General features: G+C 45.1%; 2 protein-coding genes across 2 annotated transcripts in view; one reads left to right on the top strand and one right to left on the bottom strand.

Annotated features, from left to right (window-relative positions):
• The window catches only part of LOC121273703 (zinc finger protein 229-like), a 1,112,939-nt gene extending 1,098,153 nt beyond the window's left edge, over window positions 1–14,786 (bottom strand). The window contains exon 1 of the mRNA XM_041180863.1: window positions 14,690–14,786. The gene's annotated coding sequence lies outside the window, so the exon portion shown is untranslated. The remainder of the gene's footprint in view (window positions 1–14,689) is intronic.
• The window catches only part of LOC121273728 (gastrula zinc finger protein XlCGF26.1-like), a 52,506-nt gene that overhangs the window by 6,259 nt on the left and 22,423 nt on the right, over window positions 1–23,824 (top strand). Inside the window, exons 2-3 of the mRNA XM_041180890.1 lie at window positions 4,336–5,255; window positions 5,340–5,585. Of these exons, the coding sequence (XP_041036824.1) occupies window positions 4,680–5,255; window positions 5,340–5,585 (822 nt within the window). The 5' untranslated portion in view covers window positions 4,336–4,679. The remainder of the gene's footprint in view (window positions 1–4,335; window positions 5,256–5,339; window positions 5,586–23,824) is intronic.

Below are 23,824 nucleotides of genomic sequence, written 5' to 3'. Positions count from 1 at the left end.
AGTAGTGCAGTCTCAATCAATGGGTGGGAATCAGATAGCTTTCCTATTAAATCTGGAGTCAGGCAGGGCTGCCCTCTCTCGCCTGTTCTTTTCGTGTGTTGCATAGAACCCTTTGCTGAGTCCATCAGGAAGAATCCGGGCATAAGAGGAGTGACGATCCCAGGTAGTGGAGGCACTCAAATCAAAGTCTCCCTGTACATGGACGATGTCGCCATCTTCTGCCCTGATCAGCTGTCGGTGCACAGACTTATCCACATCTGCGACCAGTTCGAACTGGCCTCGGGAGCCAAGGTAAATCGTGGGAAGAGCGAGGCCATGTTCTTTGGGAACTGGGCTGACCGATCCTTTGTCCCCTTCACTGTCAGGGCTGACGGCCTGAAGGTGCTGGGGATATGGTTCGGAGGGACCAGGGCACGCGTTAGAAACTGGAAGGAGCGAGTGTCTATGGTGAAAAGGAAACTGGGCATGTGGGAGCGACGCTCCCTCTCCATTGCGGGTAAGAACCTGGTCATCAGGTGTGAGGCACTCTCGCTGTTGCTGTACGTGGCGCAGGTCTGGCCCATTCCACACTCCTGTGTGGTGGCGATCACCCGAGCCATCTTCCGCTTTATCTGGAGGTCGAAAATGGATCGTGTCCTCTAGCTAAAGGGGGAAAGAAACGTGCCCAACATTGCCCTCATACTGATGGCCACCTTTGTGTGCGGCTGCATCAAGCGGTGCGTAGACCCTCAGTATGCAAACACCAAGTGTCACTACATGCTGAGGTTCTACCTATCCCTGGTGTTGCGAAGGATGGGTCTGGCCACGATGCCGCGGAACGCTCCAAGTGGTTGGGCCGTGCCGTACCACCTGTCCCTCGTGGGAAAATTTATGCAGAGAAACACCTTCGACCACAAATCCGTCAGGCAGTGGTCGGCACGTAACATCTTAAAGGCCCTGAGGGAAAAGGAGAGGGTGGATCCTGTGGGATGGTTCCCTGAGCAGACTAACAAAGTCATTTGGCAGAATGCCTCATCACCAGAACTTTCCAACAAACACCAAGATGTAGCTTGGCTGGTGGTGAGAAAGGCCCTCCCTGTAAGATCCTTCCTACACGCCAGGAGTCTCACCCCCTCTGCACGTTGCCCTCGAGGAGGCTGTGGTGGGGAAGAGACCGTTGTTCACCTCCTTGTAGATTGTGTCTTTGCAAAGAAGGTCTGGAGAGGGATGCAGTGGTTGCTGTCGAGGTTCATCCCGAGCAGTTCTGTGACAGAGGACTGTGTGCTGTACGGGCTGTTCCCAGGGACGCACACCGAGACAAACATCAACTGCAGCTGGAGGATCATCAACTCGGTGAAAGACGCTCTTTGGTCTGTCCGAAACTTGTTGGTTTTCCAGCGCGAAGAGTTGTCCCCGACCGAGTGTAGCAGACTAGCACTTTCCAAGGTCCAGGACTACGTGCTGAGGGACACAGTTAAGTTTGGGGCAGCCGCCGCAAAGGCGCAATGGGGAAGGGTCGCTGCCTAAGACCTTTCTGCCACAGTGCACTGGGGGGCTGGGAACTGTAAAGAGCCCCTCAGTCTGTACAGATTAAAATGTATGTCTGCCAATGATTGAAATATTCATTGTTTTTTCTGATACACCTTGTGTTTCAGTTTGTAAAAGTTGAACCTGTTTGTATTTTTGTAATGGTGATTTAAAATGTTTGAAATGTCTTTGAAGATCTATGAATAAAGTATATTTTTGCAAAAAAAAAAAATCCTACAGCTCAAAATGAGAAAGGCCCTCCCTGTAAGATCCTTCCTACACGCCAGGAGTCTCACCCCCTCTGCACGTTGCCCTCGAGATGGCTGTGGTGGGGAAGAGACCGTTGTTCACCTCCTTGTCGATTGTGTCTTTGCAAAGAAGGTCTGGAGAGGGATGCAGTGGTTGCTGTCGAGGTTCATCCCGAGCAGTTCTGTGACAGAGGACTCTGTGCTCTACGGGCTGTTCCCAGGGACACACACCGAGACAAACATCAACTGCAGCTGGAGGATCATCAACTTGGTAAAAGATGCTCTTTGGTCTGCCCGTAACTTGTTGGTCTTCCAGCGCAAAGAGTTGTCCCCGACCGAGTGTTGCAGACTGTCACATTCCAAGGTCCAGGACTACGTGCTGAGGGACACACTAAAGCTTGGGGCAGCCGCCGCAAAGGCGCAATGGGGAAGGGTCGCTGCCTAAGACCTTTCTGCCATAGCACACCGAGGGGCTGGGAACTGTAAAGAGCCCCTCAGGCTGTACAGCTTAAAATGAATGTCTGCCAATGATTGTAATAGTCATTGTTTGTACTGATACACCTTGTGATTCAAGTTGTAAAATTTGAACCTGATTGTATTTTTGTGATGGTGATTTTGAAATGGTTTGAAATGTTATTGAAGATTTATGAATAAAGTATATTTTTGCAAAAAGTCTGCAAATGATTGAAATATTCATTGTTTGTACTGATGTACCTTGTGATACATATTGTAAAACTTGAACCTGATTGTACCTTTGTGATGGTGATTTTGAAATGGTTTGGAACGTTGTTGAAGATATTTTATGAATAAAGTATATTTTTGCAAAAAAAAAGTGAGGGATCCAGAGGCTGTGACTCTTGGGGCTGCCTGTGGAAATGGGCTGTGGGAAGACAATTCATCGAAAAGCAGATTCCTGCGGATGCTGGAAGTCTGAAATCAAAACAGAAAATGCTGGAATTAAAACTCAGCAAGTCTGGCAGCATCTGTATAGAGAGAGAGAAACAGAGTGAATGTTTCCAGTGTGTGACCTTTCATCCGAACTGGGAAAAGTTAGAGATGTCCTAGGTTTTGAGCGAGGGATGGATGGAACAAGGACAAAAGGATAGGGTGGAAGACAGGAGAGATTAAATGACAGAAAAGTTATTACTCCAGGGCCAAAGGGAATGGAGATGGGACTAGAAAAGAAACAATACATATGCCTGGAGCAAAAATAAAAGCAAAAAACTGTGGATGCTGGAAATCCAAAACAAAAACAGAAATACCTGGAAAAACTCAGCAGGTCTGGCAGCATCGGCGGAGAAGAGCACAGCTGACGGACTTGAAACATCAACTGTGCTTTTCTCCGCCAATGCTGCCAGACCTGCTGAGTTTTACCAGGTATTTCTGTTTTTGTTTTTCTATGTGCCTGGAGCAGATGTGCTACTAACTAAAAAAAGTCAGAGACAAGCAGAGGAAAGGAATTAAAATACCCCGCGGTTTCATTCATCCTTCCACTCATTCGACACTTAAAAAAAAAACTTTTTCTCGTTCTTTCAGGTATAAATGGTGGCTAGTTCCAATATCCGATGGGTACCAGTCCCCCTCCAGATCTCTCTTCCCTTCACTTCCCTCTGATCCTTTCTCTTCTAATCTCACCCCTGACCTGGAATACACAATACCCTCTGACCTTCTCCCTGTCTGATGCTGAATGATCCATCCTTAGCAAAGGACTCAGCTTTATCCCCTCACACCCTCACCTTAATGAATTTCGAGCTCGCCGTGACTTTGATCTCTTGCTCCTTTGCCTAAGTGCTCCCTTCTTTGACCCGGAGTCCTCCCCCTCACCCCACTGAACAGATCCTAGCACCCGTCTCCAATAATCTCCCTCCACCTGGACCCCTCCCTCTGCCCTTTCACACGCTCTTCACCTGCTGAGATTTTTCCATCATTTTATTTTTATTTTCTATTTCTATTGAAAATGCGTGGTTCAGTAATAAAGTTCATTTGTGATTATTTTTAGTCTCATAATATAGTACCGTAGCTACATTATATATTTCCAGTCAGAGTCATAATAGTAGAGAAAGATTGTATTCAGTCCATACCGACTCTCTTAGAGCAATCCAGTCAGTCCTATTCCCCCTCTATATCCCTGTTCCCCTGTAAGTTTACTTCCTTCAAGTACTCACCCAATTTCATTTTGAAATCATTGATCGTCTCTGCTTGCATCACCCTTGTAGGCAGCGAGTCCCAGTGCCTGACCACTCACTGTCTAATTGAAATTCCTCCCATTCCCCCACTATCTTTAATGCAGTAATACCGTACTGTACGTTAGTCAGATTTATTTGGGCTAGCAGCCTGCAGGAAGATTTTCAGGTCCTGTTGGACAGGAAGCAGTGAGCATGGATCTGTTGATCGGCAGGAATCGGTCCTTCAGGAGAATTGGGAGGGTGTGTATCAGGTGAGAATGGAGGGAGAGTGTGTGGGACAGAGATTTACAGGTTTTGGGGAACGAGAGAGGAAAGAATGTTCCATAGAAACTAGAACTGTCTGTCCTGAATTTCTATCCTGTACTAACAGTGATGACTTTTGAAAACTTTTACAGGATGTCAGAAGCAGAGGATTGACAGATGGATACCAAACAACGTGACAGAGTCACGCGATTCAGCGGGACCTGAACATCAGCGGACGTTGAATCTAGAAGAAATTTTTACCAGTTCTGTTTGCTTTAGAAGATTTTAAACATCCTTGTCATAGAAATAACATCAAGAAACGCACCCCTGAGTGAGAGTGTTCCAGTGCACTGACTGTGGAAAGAGATTTAACCTGTTACACAGACTGAAAATACATCGTACTATTCACAGTGGGCAGAGACTGAACACGTGTCCTATGTGAAGACGAGGCTTCAACTGATCGTCAAAACTGGAGAGTCACAAAGACACCTGCACCATGGAGAAACCATGGAAATGTGGGGACTGTAGGAAGGGATTCCCTTCTCCGTCTGCACTGGAAACTCATCGACGCATTCACACCGGGGAGAGGCCGTTCACTTGCTCCATGTGTGGGAAGGGATGCAGTGCTTTATCCAACCTGCTGACACACCAGCGAGTACACACTGGGGAGAGGCCGTTCACCTGCTTGGAGTGTGGGAAAGGATTCACTCAGTCATCCAGCCTGCTGACACACCAGCGAGTCCACACCGGGGAGAGGCCGTTCACCTGCTTGGAGTGTGGGAAGGGATTCACTCAGTTATCTAGCCTGCTGACACACCAGCGAGTCCACACCGGGGAGAAGCCGTTCATCTGCTCCGAATGCGGTAACGGATTCACTCAGTTCTCTAGCCTGCTGACGCACCAGCGAGTTCACACCGAGGAGAAGCCATTTACCTGCTCTGAGTGTGGGAAAGGATTCAGCGATTCATCCACCCTGCGGAGACACCAGCGAGTTCACACCGGGGAGAGGCCGTTCACCTGCACTGAGTGTGGGAAGGGATTTACTCAGTTATCCAACCTGCTGAGACACCGCGTCACTCATACTAATGAGAGACCTTTTCACTGTTCTGACTGTGGGGGTGGCTTCAAAAGCCTTCGGGAACTGAGGGACCACCAGCGCATTCACACTGAGGAGAGACCATTCAGCTGTTCTCACTGCACAAAGAGGTTTAGATCATCATCCCAACTGCTGAAACACCAGCGGGTTCATACCGGGGAGAGGCCATTCACCTGCTCTGTGTGTGGGAAGGAATTCAGTGATCCATCCAACTTGCAGAAGCACCAGCGACGTCACACTGGGGAGAGGCCATTCACCTGCTCGGAGTGTGGACAGGGATTCAGTGATACATCCCACCTGCTGAGACACCAGCGAGTTCACAAGTAATTCCAGGGGTTGGATTCTGCTGATAATCACATCCAGGACTGAACCGTGTTCATTCTGACAGCTGGTGAAATGGGAGGGTCAGAGGGTTTGATTTTCATTGAATTTCAACTGAACCCCTTCAACGTCTTAAAGACTCCATCAGGTCACCCTTCAGTCTTCTCTTTTCTAGAGAAAAGCAGCCCCAGCCTTTCCTGAGTGTTAAATGCTCTCAGTTCTGGTTTTATTCTTGTGAATCTTTGTTCCCCCTTCTCCAGTGTCTCTTTCCTTTTTGTAAATGGAGATCACAAATGTTGACAGTACTCCCAGTGTAGTCTAACCATGGTTTGAAACATAATTCGAACATAATCTCCCTGCTTTTCAATTCTATCCCTCTAGAGTGGAACCCTATATCTGGGCCCCACACTTTAGGAAAGATGTGAAGTTCTTCGAGAGGGTGCAGAGGAGATTGACGAGGAAGGCCCCAGGAATGAGGGACTTCAGTCAGTTGGAGACACTCTTTTAGATCAGTAAGTCTTTACTGAAGCGAGTGTGGTGATTCGGCCCATTACATCCATGCCGGCTCTCTGTAGAGCAAACCACTCAGTCCCATTCCCCTGTTCCATCCCCGTATTCCTGCAAGTTTATTTCCCTCAAGAGCCTATCCAACTTCCTTTTGAAAACATTCCAACATCTCTGCTTCAACCACCCTCATATGAAGTGGGTTCCAGTGATTACCACACGCTTTCACTGCTGCATCTGAGGCTCATAGAGCACAGAAGGAGGCTACTCAGCCCATCATGCCTATGCTGGCTCTCTGAAAGAGCTGTCCAATTAATCCCATCGCCCTGCAATTTTCTTCTCCTTTCCAGAATCTGTCCAGTTCCTTTTTGACCAATAGATTCAAATCTGCTCTTCACACCTTTTTCAGACAGTGAATTCCAAATCAGAACAATTCGCTGTGTTTTAAAACAAATCATTCAGAGTATAGTGTGTTTGGATTTTCACAGAGTATTTGAAATGGTGCCAAAGACATGGTTATTCCACAAAATTAAGATTCATTCGTTATTAATGATGTTGATTTGGGGACCGAGTGTAATGTATCCAAATTTGTGGACAATTGGAAAAAAAATGCATCCTAAAGCACCTCTCATGACCACAGGACCTCCGAAAGCATTTTACAGCCAATGAAGTACTTTTGAAGTGTTTTCACTGTTGTAATGAAGAAAACTGGAGATAGGGATGGGTAACCAAATTTAAAAATCCATCACTTTTATACTATATTCACTGCTTTAAGTACCAAGGTCAAGGAAACCATGTCAACTCTAACATAAGACTTCCTGCAGCTGTTTCACATCTGTAACTTTTCTTCATTAACAATACATTGATCCTGTATTAAAAGCCCAGTGATGAAACAGGTAATTGTTAAGTAATGAACCTGCGTTATACTGAGGTTTGCAAATCTAAAACCACAGTGACCAACATTAGATGTGATTCCGCGAATGGAAACACTTGCTAAACAATCCTGAGTGTTCTGAGAAAAACACTGACAACCAATTTAAGATTATCAGTAGGACTTGCACTTATGCGTTCTAGAAGCTACAAATATTAATACACAGAGCCCTGTTCTTTGCAGACAGAATGAACATGTACACACATTCACCTGTTTCAACTGAACAAAACAGGCGACAGCCATGCTCTGGTTCATTCCTCAGGGCAGTGCTTTGACCAATCAGAGTCAACCTGCCCAGTATGAATTTAAGTAAAGTTTGGCAGTTAATTGTCAGTCATCAGCTAACTGGTGCATTCCCCAGGGCAATGCCTTGACCAATCAGAACAAAAACAAAATTACCTGGAAAAACTCAGCAGGTCTGGCATCGGCGGAGAAGAAAAGAGTTGATGTTTCAAGTCCTCATGACCCTTCCACAGAACTGAGTGAATATAAGGAGAGAGATGAAATATAAGCTGATTTAAGGTTGGGGGGGTGGGGGGGGGGGGGGGGGGGGTGGTGTGGTTGTAGGGACAAGCAAGCAGTGATAGGAGCAGATAATCAAAAGATGTCACAGACAAAAGAACACAGAGGTGTTGAAGATGGTGATGACGTTTCTGAATGATTTGTTTTAAAACACAGTGAGTTGTTCTGATTTGGAATTCACTGTCTGAAAAAGGTGTGAAGAACAGATTTGAATCTATTGGTCCTTATATTCACTCAGTTCTGTGGAATGGTCATGAGGTCTCGAAATGTCAACTCTTTTCTTCTCCGCTGATGCTGCCTGACCTGCTGAGTTTTTCCAGGTAATTCTGTTTTTGTTTTGGATTTCCAGCATCCGCAGTTTTTTGTTTTTATCTTGACCAATCAGAGTCCATTGCCAACAATCAGCACTCTCTTCTCATGAAGTATAAATTATTGTTCCACTTACATTTGGTATTCTTGTGAATGTTCTGATGAGTGCAAGATGAAAAGCTTCACCATGTCTCTTTTTTCAGCAATTGCTGTTTTAATTAACTACCTGTCAGTAATAAGTAGTGAGCCTTAATTGAGTTACAATTAATGAATCAATAATGAATCAGAGTTTGATTTGCTGTCAAAATGTAAAAACTAAATTGCTGTCTATAAATGTGCAATGAAGATAAATGTACTGGCAAGAGAGACCTTCAAGCTCTGATTTGCCTCAACATTTGAAACTCTGTGAATAAAGGATTGTATAGAATCAGATAAAGGGATAATATGAAACAGTTCTATTGTATTCCTGTCGAAGATAATGTGAGGTGGTGGTGGTGTAAGTAATTGGGGATCCAATTAAATTAATCTAGTAGCCAAATTACCAATTGTCATGTCAACGACCCAACCCTGACGTGAGGTAATGGCCACTTTGGGGTTAAAAGTAGAGGTTCTGAAGGTCTTCCTTGCTAGCCAAGTACTGAAGACTCCCGAGGCCGAGTTCCAAGGAAATTACTGTCAGCGAAGGAGCCAGACTCCTGAGGCCGAATTCCACAAGAATTACTGTCAAAGAAGGAGCCAGAGAGGGTTACGCTTTGACAGACTGATCACCCACATGAAGTTGTACAAGTCAATGTCTTAAAGTTGTTAAGTAAATATTTTTCTTTTAATAAGCTTCTTTTTAAATTTACTTTCCAGAGAATTCTGTCTTTGCCTTAATTGGTTAAAATCTTGTCCGAACCAAAGTGAATTTATGAAATGGCAAGTTGGGGGTGGCTGAAATCAATTAAATGACACATAAAAAGATCAGGTAACATCAATCTTAGCTTTAACAAAACCATTTACATCATGTCTCTCATGACCAAAGACGTCCCAAAGCGTTTTACTTCCAGGCTCTAAATCGAATAATAAAAACCCCGGTGTAAATAACATGTATTGACTGACAAATGTTGAAGTGTTGGTTTAGAACTATAAATTTTGACTTCCCATTTGAGCCTCCAGCACCTTTCTGTCTCTCTATTACTGGTGTCAATGACAGCCCGGCGACGGAGCTGAGGGTTGAATTTAGCTGAGAATAATGGGGCCTGCGCCCCAGTTGGGAAACTGCCATGGGCGTCGCACTGATAGAGAGACAGGAAGGCGCTGGAGGACTGACTGGGAAATGGGCCTCCAACCAATCTTGACACGTGAGGGGGTGACCAGAGCTGATGGTGACACAACCCCCGGGGTTCAATGCTCCTGTGTCCAAAGCGGGAGTCATAGGAACAGGGTACAGAGGAGCAGAAGAGAAACCATTTGGGTCCAGAACATCATGCACATCCTTTTACTCTGGTTGTCTTTGATCCTCATGTAATTTTCTGTTTCTTTTTAACCATGTTCTGTTTCATTAATAAACTTTTATCAGTAAAAGTTATTTGACTTTTTTGGCCTTTTCATGATTAGATTTCTTCACTTTAGGGAAAGTGGGTGAGAGGGGTTGGCAGGCTCTTTAACAGAAAGTGAGTCCCTCTAAGGTAATTGGCAAAGGAGCCAGAGGGGGAGATGAGATTTTATTTTTGACACAGCGATGTTAGAAAATGGGGTTCAGGGAGTCAATTAACCCTTTATCCCATTTTCCCGAACTCTGATACTATTGCTCAAACATGAGCATGTGTCAGGTCTTATTTATACTGAATAAAATCTAATCACTATCACCAATAAGGGTTATCACTGTGAATCATTTCAAAGTGCAGCAGCATTACCATTACACTCTGGGTAGAAGCACCATCTCCACGTAAATGCTCCCTGGTCTGTCCCAGATGCCATGGCACCAGTCAACGCAATATGCAAAATCTCTCCAAATCTCTGTGCTCGGGGAATCCCTTCTGATACTTTTTTACATCACAAAGTCTATGGAGACTGATTTAACCCAATCATTGCCAAGCTAACATTTGAACGGACCAATTACAAAACCTGTCATTGAACCACCTGTACCTGCCCAAGCCACGTCAAACTCAAACAATTGGCTTCCCACGCTCTGTCCCCAGTACAGGGAGTCGGCATTCCCATGCCAAGCAGTGAAAACATGGTGGCCTTGACACCCAGGTGTCGTCTAGGATTCAAGGCACCCTTGTTTTCTCTGTCCTGTGAGAGCTGTTCATCTCCCTGTTCCCACATAACAAGTCGTCTGTTCTCAGCTCTGCCAGATTTCTGCTGAAGTTTGGCTCCTTTTACACCTTTTGGATCAATAAACAATCAGAGAATGAAGACCCGAGTGTGGTTTTCTTTTAAAGAAATTCATAGACAAAGGATACAAATTTCGCTAAGATACAGCGATCAACTTATTCATTTCATCTCCACTTTCTTGCCTTTCACTAGAATGTAGGTGGAAACCAGAATGTTACATTTCACTGAACTACACCCAGGGTGAGTTATTCCAATTCTTTTACTGTCCAGTACAATATTTTCCTTATATCTTCAAAACAGAAATCAAACATTCCCAATTGATTTCAGGCATTAACATCTTTTGTTTGCTCTCAAAGGAGGTTGAAGGGAGATTGGATAGAGGTGTCCAAGATCCAAAGAAGTTTAGATAAGGTGGACAAAGAAAAGCTGTTCCCATTCGCTGATGGTAGAAGAACAAGGGAGACACAGATTTAAGATTTTGTGTAAGAGATGCAGCGGGGATGTGAGGAAGAACTGTTTTATGCAGCGAGTGGTAATGAGCTGGAACTCGTTGCCTGTGTGGGTGGTGCAAGCGGAGACGATGAACGATTTCAAAAGGAAATTGGATGGACACTTGAGGGAAATATGGAGTTGATGGGCTGAATGATGTCCTTGTACATCCTAATTCATTTCATCTACACCTCCCTAACTTTCACTAGAATGCAGGTGGATACCAGATTGATACATTCCACTGATCACCCAGGTGAGTTACTCCAATTTGTTTACTATCTAATACAATATATTCATCACATCTTTAAACAGAAATCAAACATTCCCAATTGATTTCAGGCATTAACAAATTTTGTTTGCTCTTTATTGTAGACTGGGTTGTTCTCCCTGGAGCAAAGGAGGTTGAGGGGAGATTTGATAGAGGTGCACAAGATTATGACAGGTTTAGATAAGGTGGACAAAGAAAAGCTGTTCCCATTCGCTGATGGTACAAGGAGGAAGGGGACAGAGTTAAGGTTTCAGACAGGAGATGCAGGGGGGATTTGAGGAGGAATATTTTCACACAGTGAGTGGTAATGCCCTGGAACTTGCTGTCCATGAGCGGGGTGGAAGCAGAGACGATGAACAATTTAAAAAGGCAATTGGATGGGCTCTTGAGGGAAATATGGATTTGATGGGCTGAATGGTCTCCTTGTACATCCTAACGACTCCATGATCCAAAGAGAAAAAATTCAGTTGCACCAACACTTCCAACTGACTAATGTCCCTTGGCCATGGTGCCATTCTTGTAAATGTCCTCTGCACCCTCTCTAATAACTTCACATCTAAAGTGTGGGGCCCAGATATAGGGATTCCATTCTAGAGGAATAGAATTGAAAAGCAGGGAGGTTATGTTCAATTTGTTTCGAACCATGGTTAGACTACACTGGGAGTACTGTCAACATTTGTGATCTCCATTTAGAAAAAGGAAATAGGGGCACTGGAGAATGGGCAACAAAGATTCACAAGAATAATACCAGAACTGAAAGCATTTAACCTTCAGGAAAGGCTGGGGCTGCTTTTCTCTAGAAAAGAGAAGACCGAAGGGTGACCTGATGGAAGCCTTTAACATAATGAAGGGGTTCAATAATTCAAAAGGGATTTTATGTGAAACCTCAACCCAGCAAGTAGTGAGAATGTGGAACTTGCTACCACTCGCGAGTGGTTGAAGTGAATAGCATGAATACATTTAAGGGGAAGCTAGATACATACATGAGGAAGAAAGGAGTAGAAGGATATGCTGATGGGGGTGAGATGAAGAGGGATGGGTGGAGGCTCATGTAGAGCATGAATACTGACAGAAACCAATTGAACCGACTGGCCTGGCCCTGTGCTGTAGACTCAATGGAACAGAGACAAATGTATTTATTTTAGATATACCTGATAAATACCATCTATTATCCAGGATAAAATAAATGTCCATCATCAGGTTTTGTGGATCATTTCAGTGGAAATGTGCACTCCCAGGCTCAAAGAGCATCAGCCCACTGGAAGCAAAGTCATGAGACCGGCCAGTCCAGCAGAAAGAAACTCTCCGACCCTCCCACTTCACCAAATGTCAGAATGAACATGTTTCAGTCCTGGATGTGATTAACAGCAGCAATAACAGCAGAATCCAATCCCTGGAATCACTTGTGAACTCGCTGGTGCTCCCTCAGGCTGGATGAGTCACTGAATCCCTTCCCACACTCAGAACAGGTGAACGACCTCTCCCCTGTGTGAACTCGCTGATGTGTCCACAGGTGGGATGACCTTTTAAACCTCTTTGCACAGTGAGAACAGGTGAACGGTCTCTCCTCAGTGTGAATCCGCTGGTGGACCATGAGATGCAGAGAGTTTTTAAAGCCACCACCACAATCAGAACATTTAAAAGGTCTCTCATTAGTGTGACTGCTCTGGTGCCTCAGCAGGCTGGATGACTGAGTGAATCCCTTCCCACAGGCAGAGCAGGTGAAGGGCCTCTCCCCAGTGTGAATTCGCTGGTGTGTCTGCAGGTTTGATGATGTTCGAAATCTCTTTGCGCAGTGAGAGCAGCTGAACGGCCTCTCCTCAGTGTGAATGCGCTGGTGGAACATCAAGTCTGCAGTGCTTTTAAAGCCACTGCCACACTCATAGCATTGCAAGGGTTTCTCATTGGTGTGACTGCCCTGGTGTCTCAGCAGGTTGGATGACTGTGTGAATCCCTTTCCACACACAGAGCAGGTAAAAGGTCTTTCCCCAGTGTGAATTCGCTGGTGTCTCAGCAGGTTGGATAACTGAGTGAATCCCTTCCCACAGTCAGAGCAGGTGAATGGCCTCTCCCCAGTGTGAACTCGCTGGTGTTTACGTTGGGCAGATGAATCACTGAATCCCTTCCCACACTCAGAGCAGGTGAATGGCCTCTCTCCCGTGTGAACTCGCTGATGATTTTGCAGGATGACTAACTGAGTGAATCCCTTCCCACATTTGGAGCAGGTGAATGGTTTCTCCCCAGTGTGACTGCGTCGATGAATTTCCAGCTCACATGGGGATCTGAACCCCTTCCCACAGTCTCCACATTTCCACGGTTTCTCCATGGTGCGGGTGTCCTTGTGTCTCTCCAGATTCGATGATCAGTTGAAGCCTCATCCACTCATGAGAACACGCTTAAAGCGCTTCCCCACTGTGAATGGTGCAATGTTGTTTTCAGGCTGTGTAACTGGTTAAAGCTCTTTCCACAGTCATTACACTGGAAACACTCTCACTCGGGTCTGTGCTTCTCGGTGCTTTTCCAGTCACACTGGTGTTTAAAATGTTTTGACACAGACAGAACAAACATTTCTCCTTCTAGTTTCAAAGACCAATGATACTCTGTCAGATCTCGATATGATGTTTACTTGGAGATTTCTCTCTAGCAAGTTCTCCCCTTCCAATAGCCTGTAAAAGGAGTTCGCAACAGTCATCACTGTCAGTACAGGATAGAAATTCAGTACAGACAATTAGAGTTTCTATGGAACATTCTTTCCTCTCTCATCCCCCAGAAGCTGTAAATCCCTGTACCACACGCTCTCCCTCTATTCTCACTCTGCTGGCCCGAATATACATCCTCCCAATTTATGTGATTATCTCCTGGAACTCACTGCCGCTGCTTGTGGTGGGAGCAGTGACAATCAGTTATTTCAAAATAAAATTGGTTGGACAATTGCAGGGGAACTGAGATATAGAGGGGGAATGGGACTGACTAGATCATCCTAAGTTAGCATGTACTTGAGTTGTGCTGTAATGACCATGACTGGAAAAATATAACAGTGATCTACTGTATTAGAAGAGTAGAAACAATTATAAGTGTGCTTTATTACAGAACCATCAATAATCTATCTAATATGTACCATATAACAACACTAGACATATCTCTGTCCGATATTAATTTACTGTCCCCTTAAATGTCAGCCATCTCCTGGGGAAACCACCCCTTTAATTGTGAACATGAGGAAGGAGACCATCCTTTTAGCCAGACAAATAAATATGTCAAGCTGAGGGAGCAAAGGATGTCAATGTCTTTAAGAGAGAGAGAGACCTGGGCCAACCTTTCCAGAGTCTGCACCCTCTCTGGATTCACTTCCTTTCCATTCAGTTCCTGCAAGTCAACAATTTGCCCCCAGAATGAGAAAAGAAATGGAAAGGGGGAGAAAAGAAAGTGTTTTACCCTGCTCACCTTCCTTGCTTTCCATTTCCCTCCTGGTATTTGACAAGGTGTTTACACATCTTTTGATGATCTGCTTCTATCACTGCTTGTTTGTCCCTACAACCACACCCCCACTCCACTTCTCTCTCTCTCTCTCTCTCCGCCCCACACACACACCTTAAACCAGCTTATATTTCAACTCTTTCTTGGACTCGAAATCAAGTTCTGTCGAAGGGTCATGAGGACTCGAAACGTCAACTCTTTTCTTCTCCGCCGATGCTGCCAGACCTGCTGAGTTTTTCCAGGTAATTCTGTTTTTGTTTTACTCACAGATGTTGGACACAGGAGGAAGTTTTAGTCTGTGTGAAGCTTCAATCTTCATTCACATAAAGCCCGCGCTCTGATTGGCTGGAGACCAGAGTCCTTCCGGTCCTCCAATTCTTCCCATTGGTCAATCCCTCAGGATGAAGGGAAGGGGAGTGAGCGCTACCCACACATGCGCAGTTTCCCCTCTCCCTCGAATATGCGCAGTCTCGGGCCGTCCGCCCACACGGCGGATAGAGCGGTTCCCCCAGCGTGGGGGATCGTGGGAGCTGCGGCCGCCATTATTCATCCGGATCCCAGTCTCCATCTTCCTGGGAATGGGATGGAAAATGGGGGTGAAGGGCGCAGTGACCCAACTCTGACACAAAGTACACGTGGGCAGTCACTGGATTTGATTGTGACACCCCCTGAACAAAACAGTTTGTTAACTTCAGGTGTAAACGTTTAGACACCTGGGTGACATATCGGGGAGGGCAGTAGGTGAGTGTGAAACTGAACCCGAGAGTCAGCACCTTCAGGGGAGGAGAATTGTGGAAAAGCAGGAGCAGGATAGTTTGATGAATTAGTGTTAAATTCAATCGCGAGAAGGGGTTGCATTGGGAGGTGGCAGTTATTTATAATTTGAAGAGGGGAGAAAGATGTTTTATGATAATTAAGATTGTCACTTCTGAATTTCTATCCTGTACTAACAGTGATGACTTGATAACATCAAGCCTGTTGCACCTATTCATAACCTGGAGGTCCTTTCTCAGGTCAACACTCAGCCTTGGCTTCCCCAGCCTGTCCACTCTATCCTGTAACTTAAACACTCTCAGTTCTGATATCATTCTTTTGAATCTTTCTTGCATCATCTTGATGTTCTCTTTTTGGGTGTATAATTAAAATTTCGGCTGAGTTTAATTTCGTTGCAGGCACCTAATTTCTTAGTTCCAAATTGACCCTCTAAAATACTTTAGTTCAAAGGAGACTCAACCATCAGGCAAGGCTAAACTCTGAAGTAGCAAATAACATTGATATTTATTTAAAAGAAAAAGGTTTTCTTACAAAATACACAAGCGACTTCCCCCACCTCAATTGGGCGACCACCCCAGGGATGAGTGTGAATCTTCCTCAGGTTCCTGAACCAACAGTGATTTCCCACAATCCTGCCCCCAGGGGTCCCTCAGTACCTCCACAAATACAGTCCAACTTGCAAGACCAAGATGGCTCTTAAAACCAACTTTTAACCCTTGAATTAACATTTCTACATCTTGAATCAGGCCAGTTGTCAACAATTGGTCATTGTTGTTCCTGGGTTAATTTTATTGGATTGAACCATTTCCATACATTGTTCCATGGAGCAGAACAATTGGACTGTTCAGGATCTTTCTTTTTATCTGAGTTTAGACAACGTAATGGAGCGAGATGGGAGGATTGCACAGTGAATTCTAGCCCCACTACCTCACAGACTATAACAATAGTTTAAATGTTTAATTCATCCACAAAACAGGCCAATTGTTACCCTTTGCTACTGTTATTCCCAGCCTAAAAAAACTCTAACCAGGCTTCTTTCAGTCACACAAAAAAGTTGAATTATTATAAACCAAACTATTTTTTAAAAACAAGTGAATGAACTGGTTAACATACAACTTGCAGTTTAGAAGTGCAACGATTTCCCCTTTATTAAAAAAAAACACATTTTTGAACCCCCATACACACACACACACACACAAAACAGGACAAAACAAACACAGTCCCCTGCAGAGGCTGGAGTATGGGAAACTTTCTTTAAAAAGGATCACAACGATGTTGATCTAACAGAATTCTGGTCACAATAGGTCTGGAGGTTCCTCCAGACAGATTTTTTGGTGAAACTGTCCTTGATGACTCTTATTTATCACAACGTTGCAAACTTCTAAAAAATACAGATAAATTATCCTGATGAGATGTTTCTGAGGAAGGTTTAACACAAAGGTGGGGCAGAGAGAGGGAAAGAGAGTATTTTCTTGCAGCCTGCTTCAAAGGCACACACACAATCTCTCTGAGTGTTTTAAAGGACTAAGATGTTCAAAGAATACTTCTCCTAGGCCAAGGGTTTTTAACCAATCAGCAAAAGTCTTTAGCCTGGCAACAGTGGTTCTTTGTTAATTTTGATACACAAAGTATCGCTTCCCTCTCCAGGTGTTCCCGCTGGGTAGCTTAATTCACCCATGATTTATTGACGAATAGCACATTCACAGCTTTGAATTAATATTGCAGACTTCTAATTAAATGTTCTTCAAATGATCCAAAAACGGGCTCCTCACAACATCATAAATGGTTTACATCGAGGACATAAAGAGAAACTGTTTCCGTTGACAAAAGGGTTGTTAACCAGGGGACACAGATTGAATGTGATTGACATAAAAGCCAGAGGGGAAATGAGGAAGATAAATCTTTACACAGTGAGGTGTTGTGATCTGGAATGCATTGCCTGAAAGGCTGGTGGAAGCAGATTCAACAAAGTGAATTGGATAAATACTGGAAGGGGACTAATTTGCAGGGCTCATGGGAAAAGGGCAGTATAGTGAGACTAATCGAGTAGCACTTTCAAAGAGCCAGCACAGACACGATGGGCTCAATGGCCCCTTCTGTGCTGTGAGAGTCCGTAATATGTACAGTGATGTCAATAATGTCTGGAATTCCCCTTTTCGCGTTTCAGAATTTTATCCCTTTCCTTCCAGTTTAGTTTCAGACAAAGAGAACAAAAGCAAATCACTTTCAGTACATTGAGCAGCCCCAATGTCTATTCTCAGCCAGCATTACACAGGGGGAAAAGGGCTGGATTCTCAGACCAGCAAGTCAAGGCCCCCTCTTTGAATGGCCACATCCCACAATGGATTCAGTGGCCTCTGAAGGGAAGCAGCCTCGGTCCACACTGGGAATTCCTGCCCCCCTGTCGGCTGGTTCATGCTCCTGATGTACATGGCGTTGTGAGACCACATCTAGAGTATTGTGTCATGTTCTGGTCACCTTATATCAGGAAGGGTAAATACTTTAGAAGCTGTTCAGAGAATGTTCACTCAACTGATACCTGGGATGGGTGGGTTATCTAAGGAGGCAAGGTTGGACAGGCTGGGCCTGTATCCAGTGGAGTTTAGAAGAATGGGAGGTGATCTTATTGAAACCTCTAAGATCCTGAGGGGAATTGACAGGGTGGATGCTGAAAGGAAGTTTCCCCTTTGGGAGAGACTAGAACTAGGGGACGTTGTTTAAAAATAAGGGTCTCCCATTTAAGATGGAGATGAAAAGAATTGTTTTCTCTCAGAGGGTCATGTGTCTTTGGAACTCTCTTCCCCAGACAGCAGTGGATTCAGGGTCAATGAATATATTTTAGGCAGAGGTAGATATATTTTTGACTAGCAAGGGAAGTCAAAGGTTATCGAGGAGAGGCGGAATGTGGAGTTGAAACCACAATCAGATCAGCCATGATCTTCATGAAAAGAGCAGCAGGCTCGAGGGGCCGAATGGCCCACTCCTGCTCCTAATTCATATGTTTGTATGAATGATCTGCCCCAAAGGATAGGGGCTTGTGGATTTAAAAAGAAACTTGCATTTAAATAGCACCTTTCATCACCTCAGGGCATCTCAAAGAGTTTCACTGCAGATAAAACTCTTCCTGAAGTGTAGTTACTGTAGGAATCACGGAAGCCAATTTGTGCACAGCAAGATCCCACAGACTGCAATGCGATGAGACCAGATCAACTGTTTTTTTTACTGCTGTTGGTTGAGGAATGGATATCAGGTCCCAGGACACCGGGACTGAACTCCTCACCCTCCAGCTCTCCGTCCAATTGTGGCCATTCGGTCTCGTACATCCACCTGAGAGGGCAGACGGGGCCCTCAGGTTAATGTCTCACTCGAAAGACAGTCCCTCCGACAGGACGGCTCCCACTCAGTACTGGCACTGGGAGTGTGGGTCCTGGATTATGGGGGCTCAAGTCTCTGGAGAGGGGATTTGAACCCCCCACCTCCTGACTCAGAGGCGAGAGTGCTACCCACCGTCATGCCATGTTGAATAGAATCAGCAAGCTGGTGTTCTAGAATCATGGAATGGTTACAACACTGAAGGAGGCCATTCAGCCCATTGTGTCTGTGCCAGCTCTCTGCAAGAGCAACTCACCCAGAGCCACTCCCCCACCTTTTCTCCATAATCCTGCCAATTTCTCCTCTTCAGATAATGATCCAGTTCTCTCTGGAAAACCATGACTGAATCTGCCTCCAGGTCCTTTCATCCTTGGTGCCATTCTCGTCAATCTCCTCTGCTCTCTCTCTTCACATCTTTCCTGAAGTGTGGGGCCCAGATATAGGGTTCCACTCTAGTGGGATAGAATTGAAAAGCAGGGAGATTATGTTCAATTTGTTTCAAACCATGGTTAGACTACACTGGGAGTACTGTCAACATTTGTGATCTTCATTTAGAAAAAGGAAATAGAGGCGCTGGAGAATGGGCAACAAAGATTCACAAGAATAATACCAGAACTGAGAGCATTTAACCCTCAGGAAAGGCTAGGGCTGCTTTTTTCTAGAAAAGAGAAGACTGAAGGGTGACCTGATGGAAGTCTTTAAGATGATGAAGGTGTTCAATAATCCAGTAGGGATTTCATGAGAAACCTCTTTACCCAGCGAGTGGTGAGAATATGGAACTCGCTACCACAGCGAGTGGTTGAGGTGAATAGCATGAATATATTTAAGGGGAAGCTAGATACATGCATGAGGGAAAAGGAATAGAAGGATAGGCTGATGGCGGTAGATGAAGAGGGGTGGGTGGAGGCTCATGTGGAGCATAAATACTGACAGAGACCAATTGAACCGACTGGCCTGCCCCTGTGCTGAAGACTCAATGGAACAGAGACAAATGTACTTAATTCAGAAATACTCCAGTGGTAAGAAAAGCATTATTTACTATCTAGGTTAAAATAAATGTACTTCAACAGCTTTTGTGGATTATTTCAGTGGAAATGTGCACTCTCAGGCTCAAAGCCCACTGGAGGCAAAGTCATGAGATTGGCCAGTCCAGCAGAAAGAAACCCTCCGACCCTCCTACTTCACCAACTGTCAGAATGAACATGGTTCAATCCTGGATGTGATTAACAGCAGCAATAACAGCAGAATCCAACCCGTAGAATCAGTATGAACTTGCTGGTGGGTCAGCAGGTAGATTGACCAAGTGAATCCCTTCCCACACTCAGAGCAGGTGAATGGCCTTTCCCCAGTGTGAGCCCGCCAGTGTGTCAGCAGGGTGGATGAATCGCTAAATCCCTTCCCACACAGAGAAGGTGAATGGTCTCTCCACGGTGTGAATCGGCTGGTGTGTCAGCAAGTTGGATGACTTAGTGAATTGCTTCCCATACTCAGTCAGGTGAACAGCCTCTCCCCGGTGTGAACTCGTTGGTGTGTTTGCAGATGTGTTGACCGGCCGAATCCCTTCCCACAATCAGAGCAGGTAAACGGTCTCTTCCCAGTGTGGACTCGCTGGTGTATCTGCAGGTTGAATGACTTAATGAATCCCTTCCCACACTCAGAGCAGATGAATGGCCTCTCCCTGGTGTGACTGTGTTGGGGAGTTTCCAGCTCAGATGGACAACGGAATCCCTTTCCACAGTCCCCACATTCCCAAGGTTTCTCCATGGTGCAGATCTCATAGATAGACTAGAATCTATGTCTATCTGTGCCTTTGTGTCTCTTCAATTTTGAGATTCCGTTGAGGCGGCGAACATACAGAGAACACATACTCTGCCGTTCTGAACAGTGCTGTTTTCTCAGGCTGTGTAACTAGTGCAAGCTCTTTCCACAGTCAGTGCTCTGGAAACACTCTCACTTGGGTGCGTGTGTCTCGTGCTTTTCTAGTCACCATGATGTTTAGAGTCTTCTAACGTAGGCAGAACACAGAAACATTTCTCCTCCTGGATTCAAAGGCCGATGATATTCAGGTCCCAGTGAATCATGTGACTCCGTTAGATGTTGAAGTTTGGTTTGAGATTTCTGTCTGCAAAACTTCCCCTTCTAATATCCTGTAAAAGGAATTTACAAAGTCATCGCTGTCAGTAAGGATAGAAATTCAGAAGACAATTCTAGTTTCTTGGGAACATTCCTTCCTCTCCAACCCAAACATTTAGCCCCCAGAATGAGAAAAGAAATAGAAAGGGGGACATTGATTTTCTTACAGATGTTGCCCAGAGGAGGAAGTTTCAGTCTGAAGCTCATTGTCCAATTTCCGCATTGTGACGTCCACAATGGAACCCTGCCTGAATCAGCCAATAGGAATCACGCTGCTCAGCGGTGACGTCCTCGGGTTCCAGTCTGCAGGCCAGGCGCGCGGACACTGGAGCCCCGCCCCCACCCATTGTTCCTCCTCCACCTCCTCGAGCTAACGTTTCCAGTTCCTTTTCTCCCCTGTTGAGTCCATATGACTGTTCTGTTGAAGGGTCACTCGGACTAGAAACGTAAACTGTGCTCCTCTCCGTAGATGCTGCCAGACCTGCTGAGTTTTTCCAGGTAATTCTGTTTTTGTTCCCAAACTTCCCCCTGTGTCCAACATCTGTGAGTAAAACACTTTCTTTTCTCCCCCTTTCCATTTCTTTTCTCATTTTGGGGGCAAATCTTAAAAAGACATTGATATCCTTTGCTCCCTCAGCTTGACACATTTATTTGTCTGGCTAAAAGGATGGTCTCTTTCCGAATGTTCACAATTAAAGGGGTCGTTTCCCCAGGAGATGGCTGACATTTAAGGGCACAGTAAATTAACATAGGACAGAGATATGTCCAGTGTTGTTATGTGGTACATATTAAATATCTTATTTATGGTTCTGTAATGAAGAATATTTATTATTATTTCTAGTCTTGTGATATAGTACTGTGCTTACATTATTCATCTCCAGCCATACAGTCATTCTAGCACAGAAGGAATCCAATCAGCAACTCGAGTACTCTCTGTCGAGCAATCCCATTAGTCCCATTCCTGTTCTATATCCCCGTGACCTTGCAAGTTTATTTCCTTCATATGCCAATCCAATTTCCTTTTGAAATCATCGAACATTTCCAATTTCACCATCCTCTGAGGCAGCCAGATCATTTTCATGGCTACTCACTACCTTAATAAAATCCTTACTGAGATAAAAGCAAAGAACTGCGGATGCTGGAAATCCAAAAGAACATTTGACCCCCCCACAGCCCATCCCCATGGCAACACGGCATGCTTTGGGAGGTTCCAAACAGAAACGCTAACTAAATATATTCTACCTTCAAAACACCCTCTCATTCTGTGATCCATGTGAAATATGAAAAAAGATTTTCACTACAACTTTCAAGGAGCATCAGCCACTGGAACCAAAGTCATGAGACCGGCCAGTCCAGCAGAAAGAAACCCTCCGACCCTCCCACTTCACCAAGTGTCAGAATGAACATGGTTCAGTCATGGATGTGATTAACAGCAGCAATAATAGCAGAATCCAACCCCTGTCATCACTTGTGAACTCGCTGATGTTTCTGCAGGCATATCAATTGAGTGAATCCCTTCCCACACTCAGAGCAGGTGAAGGGCCTCTCTCTAGTGTGAAGTCGCCGGTGAGTCAGCAAGTTTGAGAACTGAGTGAATCCCTTCCCACACTCAGAGCAGGGGAATGATTTCTCCCCGGTGTGAACTCGCTGGTGCATCAGCAGATGTGATGAATTACAGAATCCCTTCCCACACTTGGAGCAGGTGAACGGCTTCTCTCCATTATGAACTCGCTGGTGCTTCCACAGGTTGGTTGAGTCAGTGAATCCCTTCCCACACTCAGAGCAAGAGTACAGTCTCTCCCCAGTGTGAACTCGCTGGTGTGTCTGCAGGCTGGAGAACCGAGTGAAACCCTTCCCACATTTGGAGCAGGTGAACAGTCTCTCCCCAGTGTGAACTCACTGGTGTGTCTGCAGGCTGGAGAACCGAGTGAAACCCTTCCCACATTTGGAGCAGGTGAACAGCCTCTACCCGGTGAGAACTCGCTGGTCTGTCAAGAGGTTCCATGAGTGAGTGAATCCCTTTCCACACTCAGAGCAGGTGAATGGCCTTTCCCCAATTTATTGGAAAAAACAAAAGGAAGGGGGAAACAGAAAGGGGGTGGGGATGGAGGAGGCAGCTCAAGACCTAAAGTTGTTGAATTCAATATTCAGTCCGGAAGGCTGTAAAGTGCCTAGTCGGAAGATGAGGTCCTTGGCTTGTTGCATTGTTCCAGTGAAGCCTAATGCAAACTGGAGGAACAACACCTCATCTTCCGACTAGGCACTTTACAGCCTTCCGGACTGAATATTGAATTCAACAACCTTAGGTCTTGAGCTCCCTCCTCCATCCCCACCCCCTTTCTGTTTCCCACTTCCTTTTGTTTTTTCCAATAAATTATATAGATTTTTCTTTTCCCACCTATTTCCATTATTTTTAAATATTTTTAAATCTTTTATGCTCCCCCCACCCCCACTAGAGCTATACCTTGAGTGCCCTATCATCCATTCTTAATTAGCACATTCGTTTAGATAATATCACCAACTTTAACACCTATGTGTTCTTTTGTTCTATTGTTTGTGACATCTTTTGATGATCTGCTTCTATTACTGCTTGTTTGTCCCTACAACCACACCAACCCCCTCCACTTCTCTTTCTCTCCTCCCACCCAAACCCCACCCCCCACACACACTTTAAACCAGCTTATATTTCACCCCTTTCCTGGACTCACTCAAGTTCTGTCGAAGGGTCATGAGGACTCGAAACGTCAACTCTTTTCTTCTCCGCTGATGCTGCCAGACCTGCTGAGTTTTTCCAAGTAATTCTGTGTAAAATGCTAGTTAGGCCACAGCTGGAGCAATGTGTGCAGTTCTGGTTGCCACAATATAGGAAGGATGTAATTGCACTGGAAAGGGTGCAGAGGAGATTCACCAGGATGGTGCCTGGGCTGGAGCATTTCAGCCATGAAGAGAGACTGGATAAGCTAGGGTTAATTTCCTTAGAGCAGAGAAGGCTGAGGGGGACCTGAGGTATACAAAATTATGAGGGGCATAGGTAGGGGAGATAGGAAGATATGATCCCGTTAGCGGAGGTGATAATAACCAGGGGGCACAGATTTAAGGCAAGGGGTAGGAGGTTTAGAGGGG

This window comes from Carcharodon carcharias (genome assembly GCF_017639515.1).
Source record: "Carcharodon carcharias isolate sCarCar2 chromosome 27 unlocalized genomic scaffold, sCarCar2.pri SUPER_27_unloc_1, whole genome shotgun sequence".
NCBI lineage: Eukaryota > Metazoa > Chordata > Chondrichthyes > Lamniformes > Lamnidae > Carcharodon > Carcharodon carcharias.
This window is presented reverse-complemented; position numbering and strand designations above follow the sequence as displayed.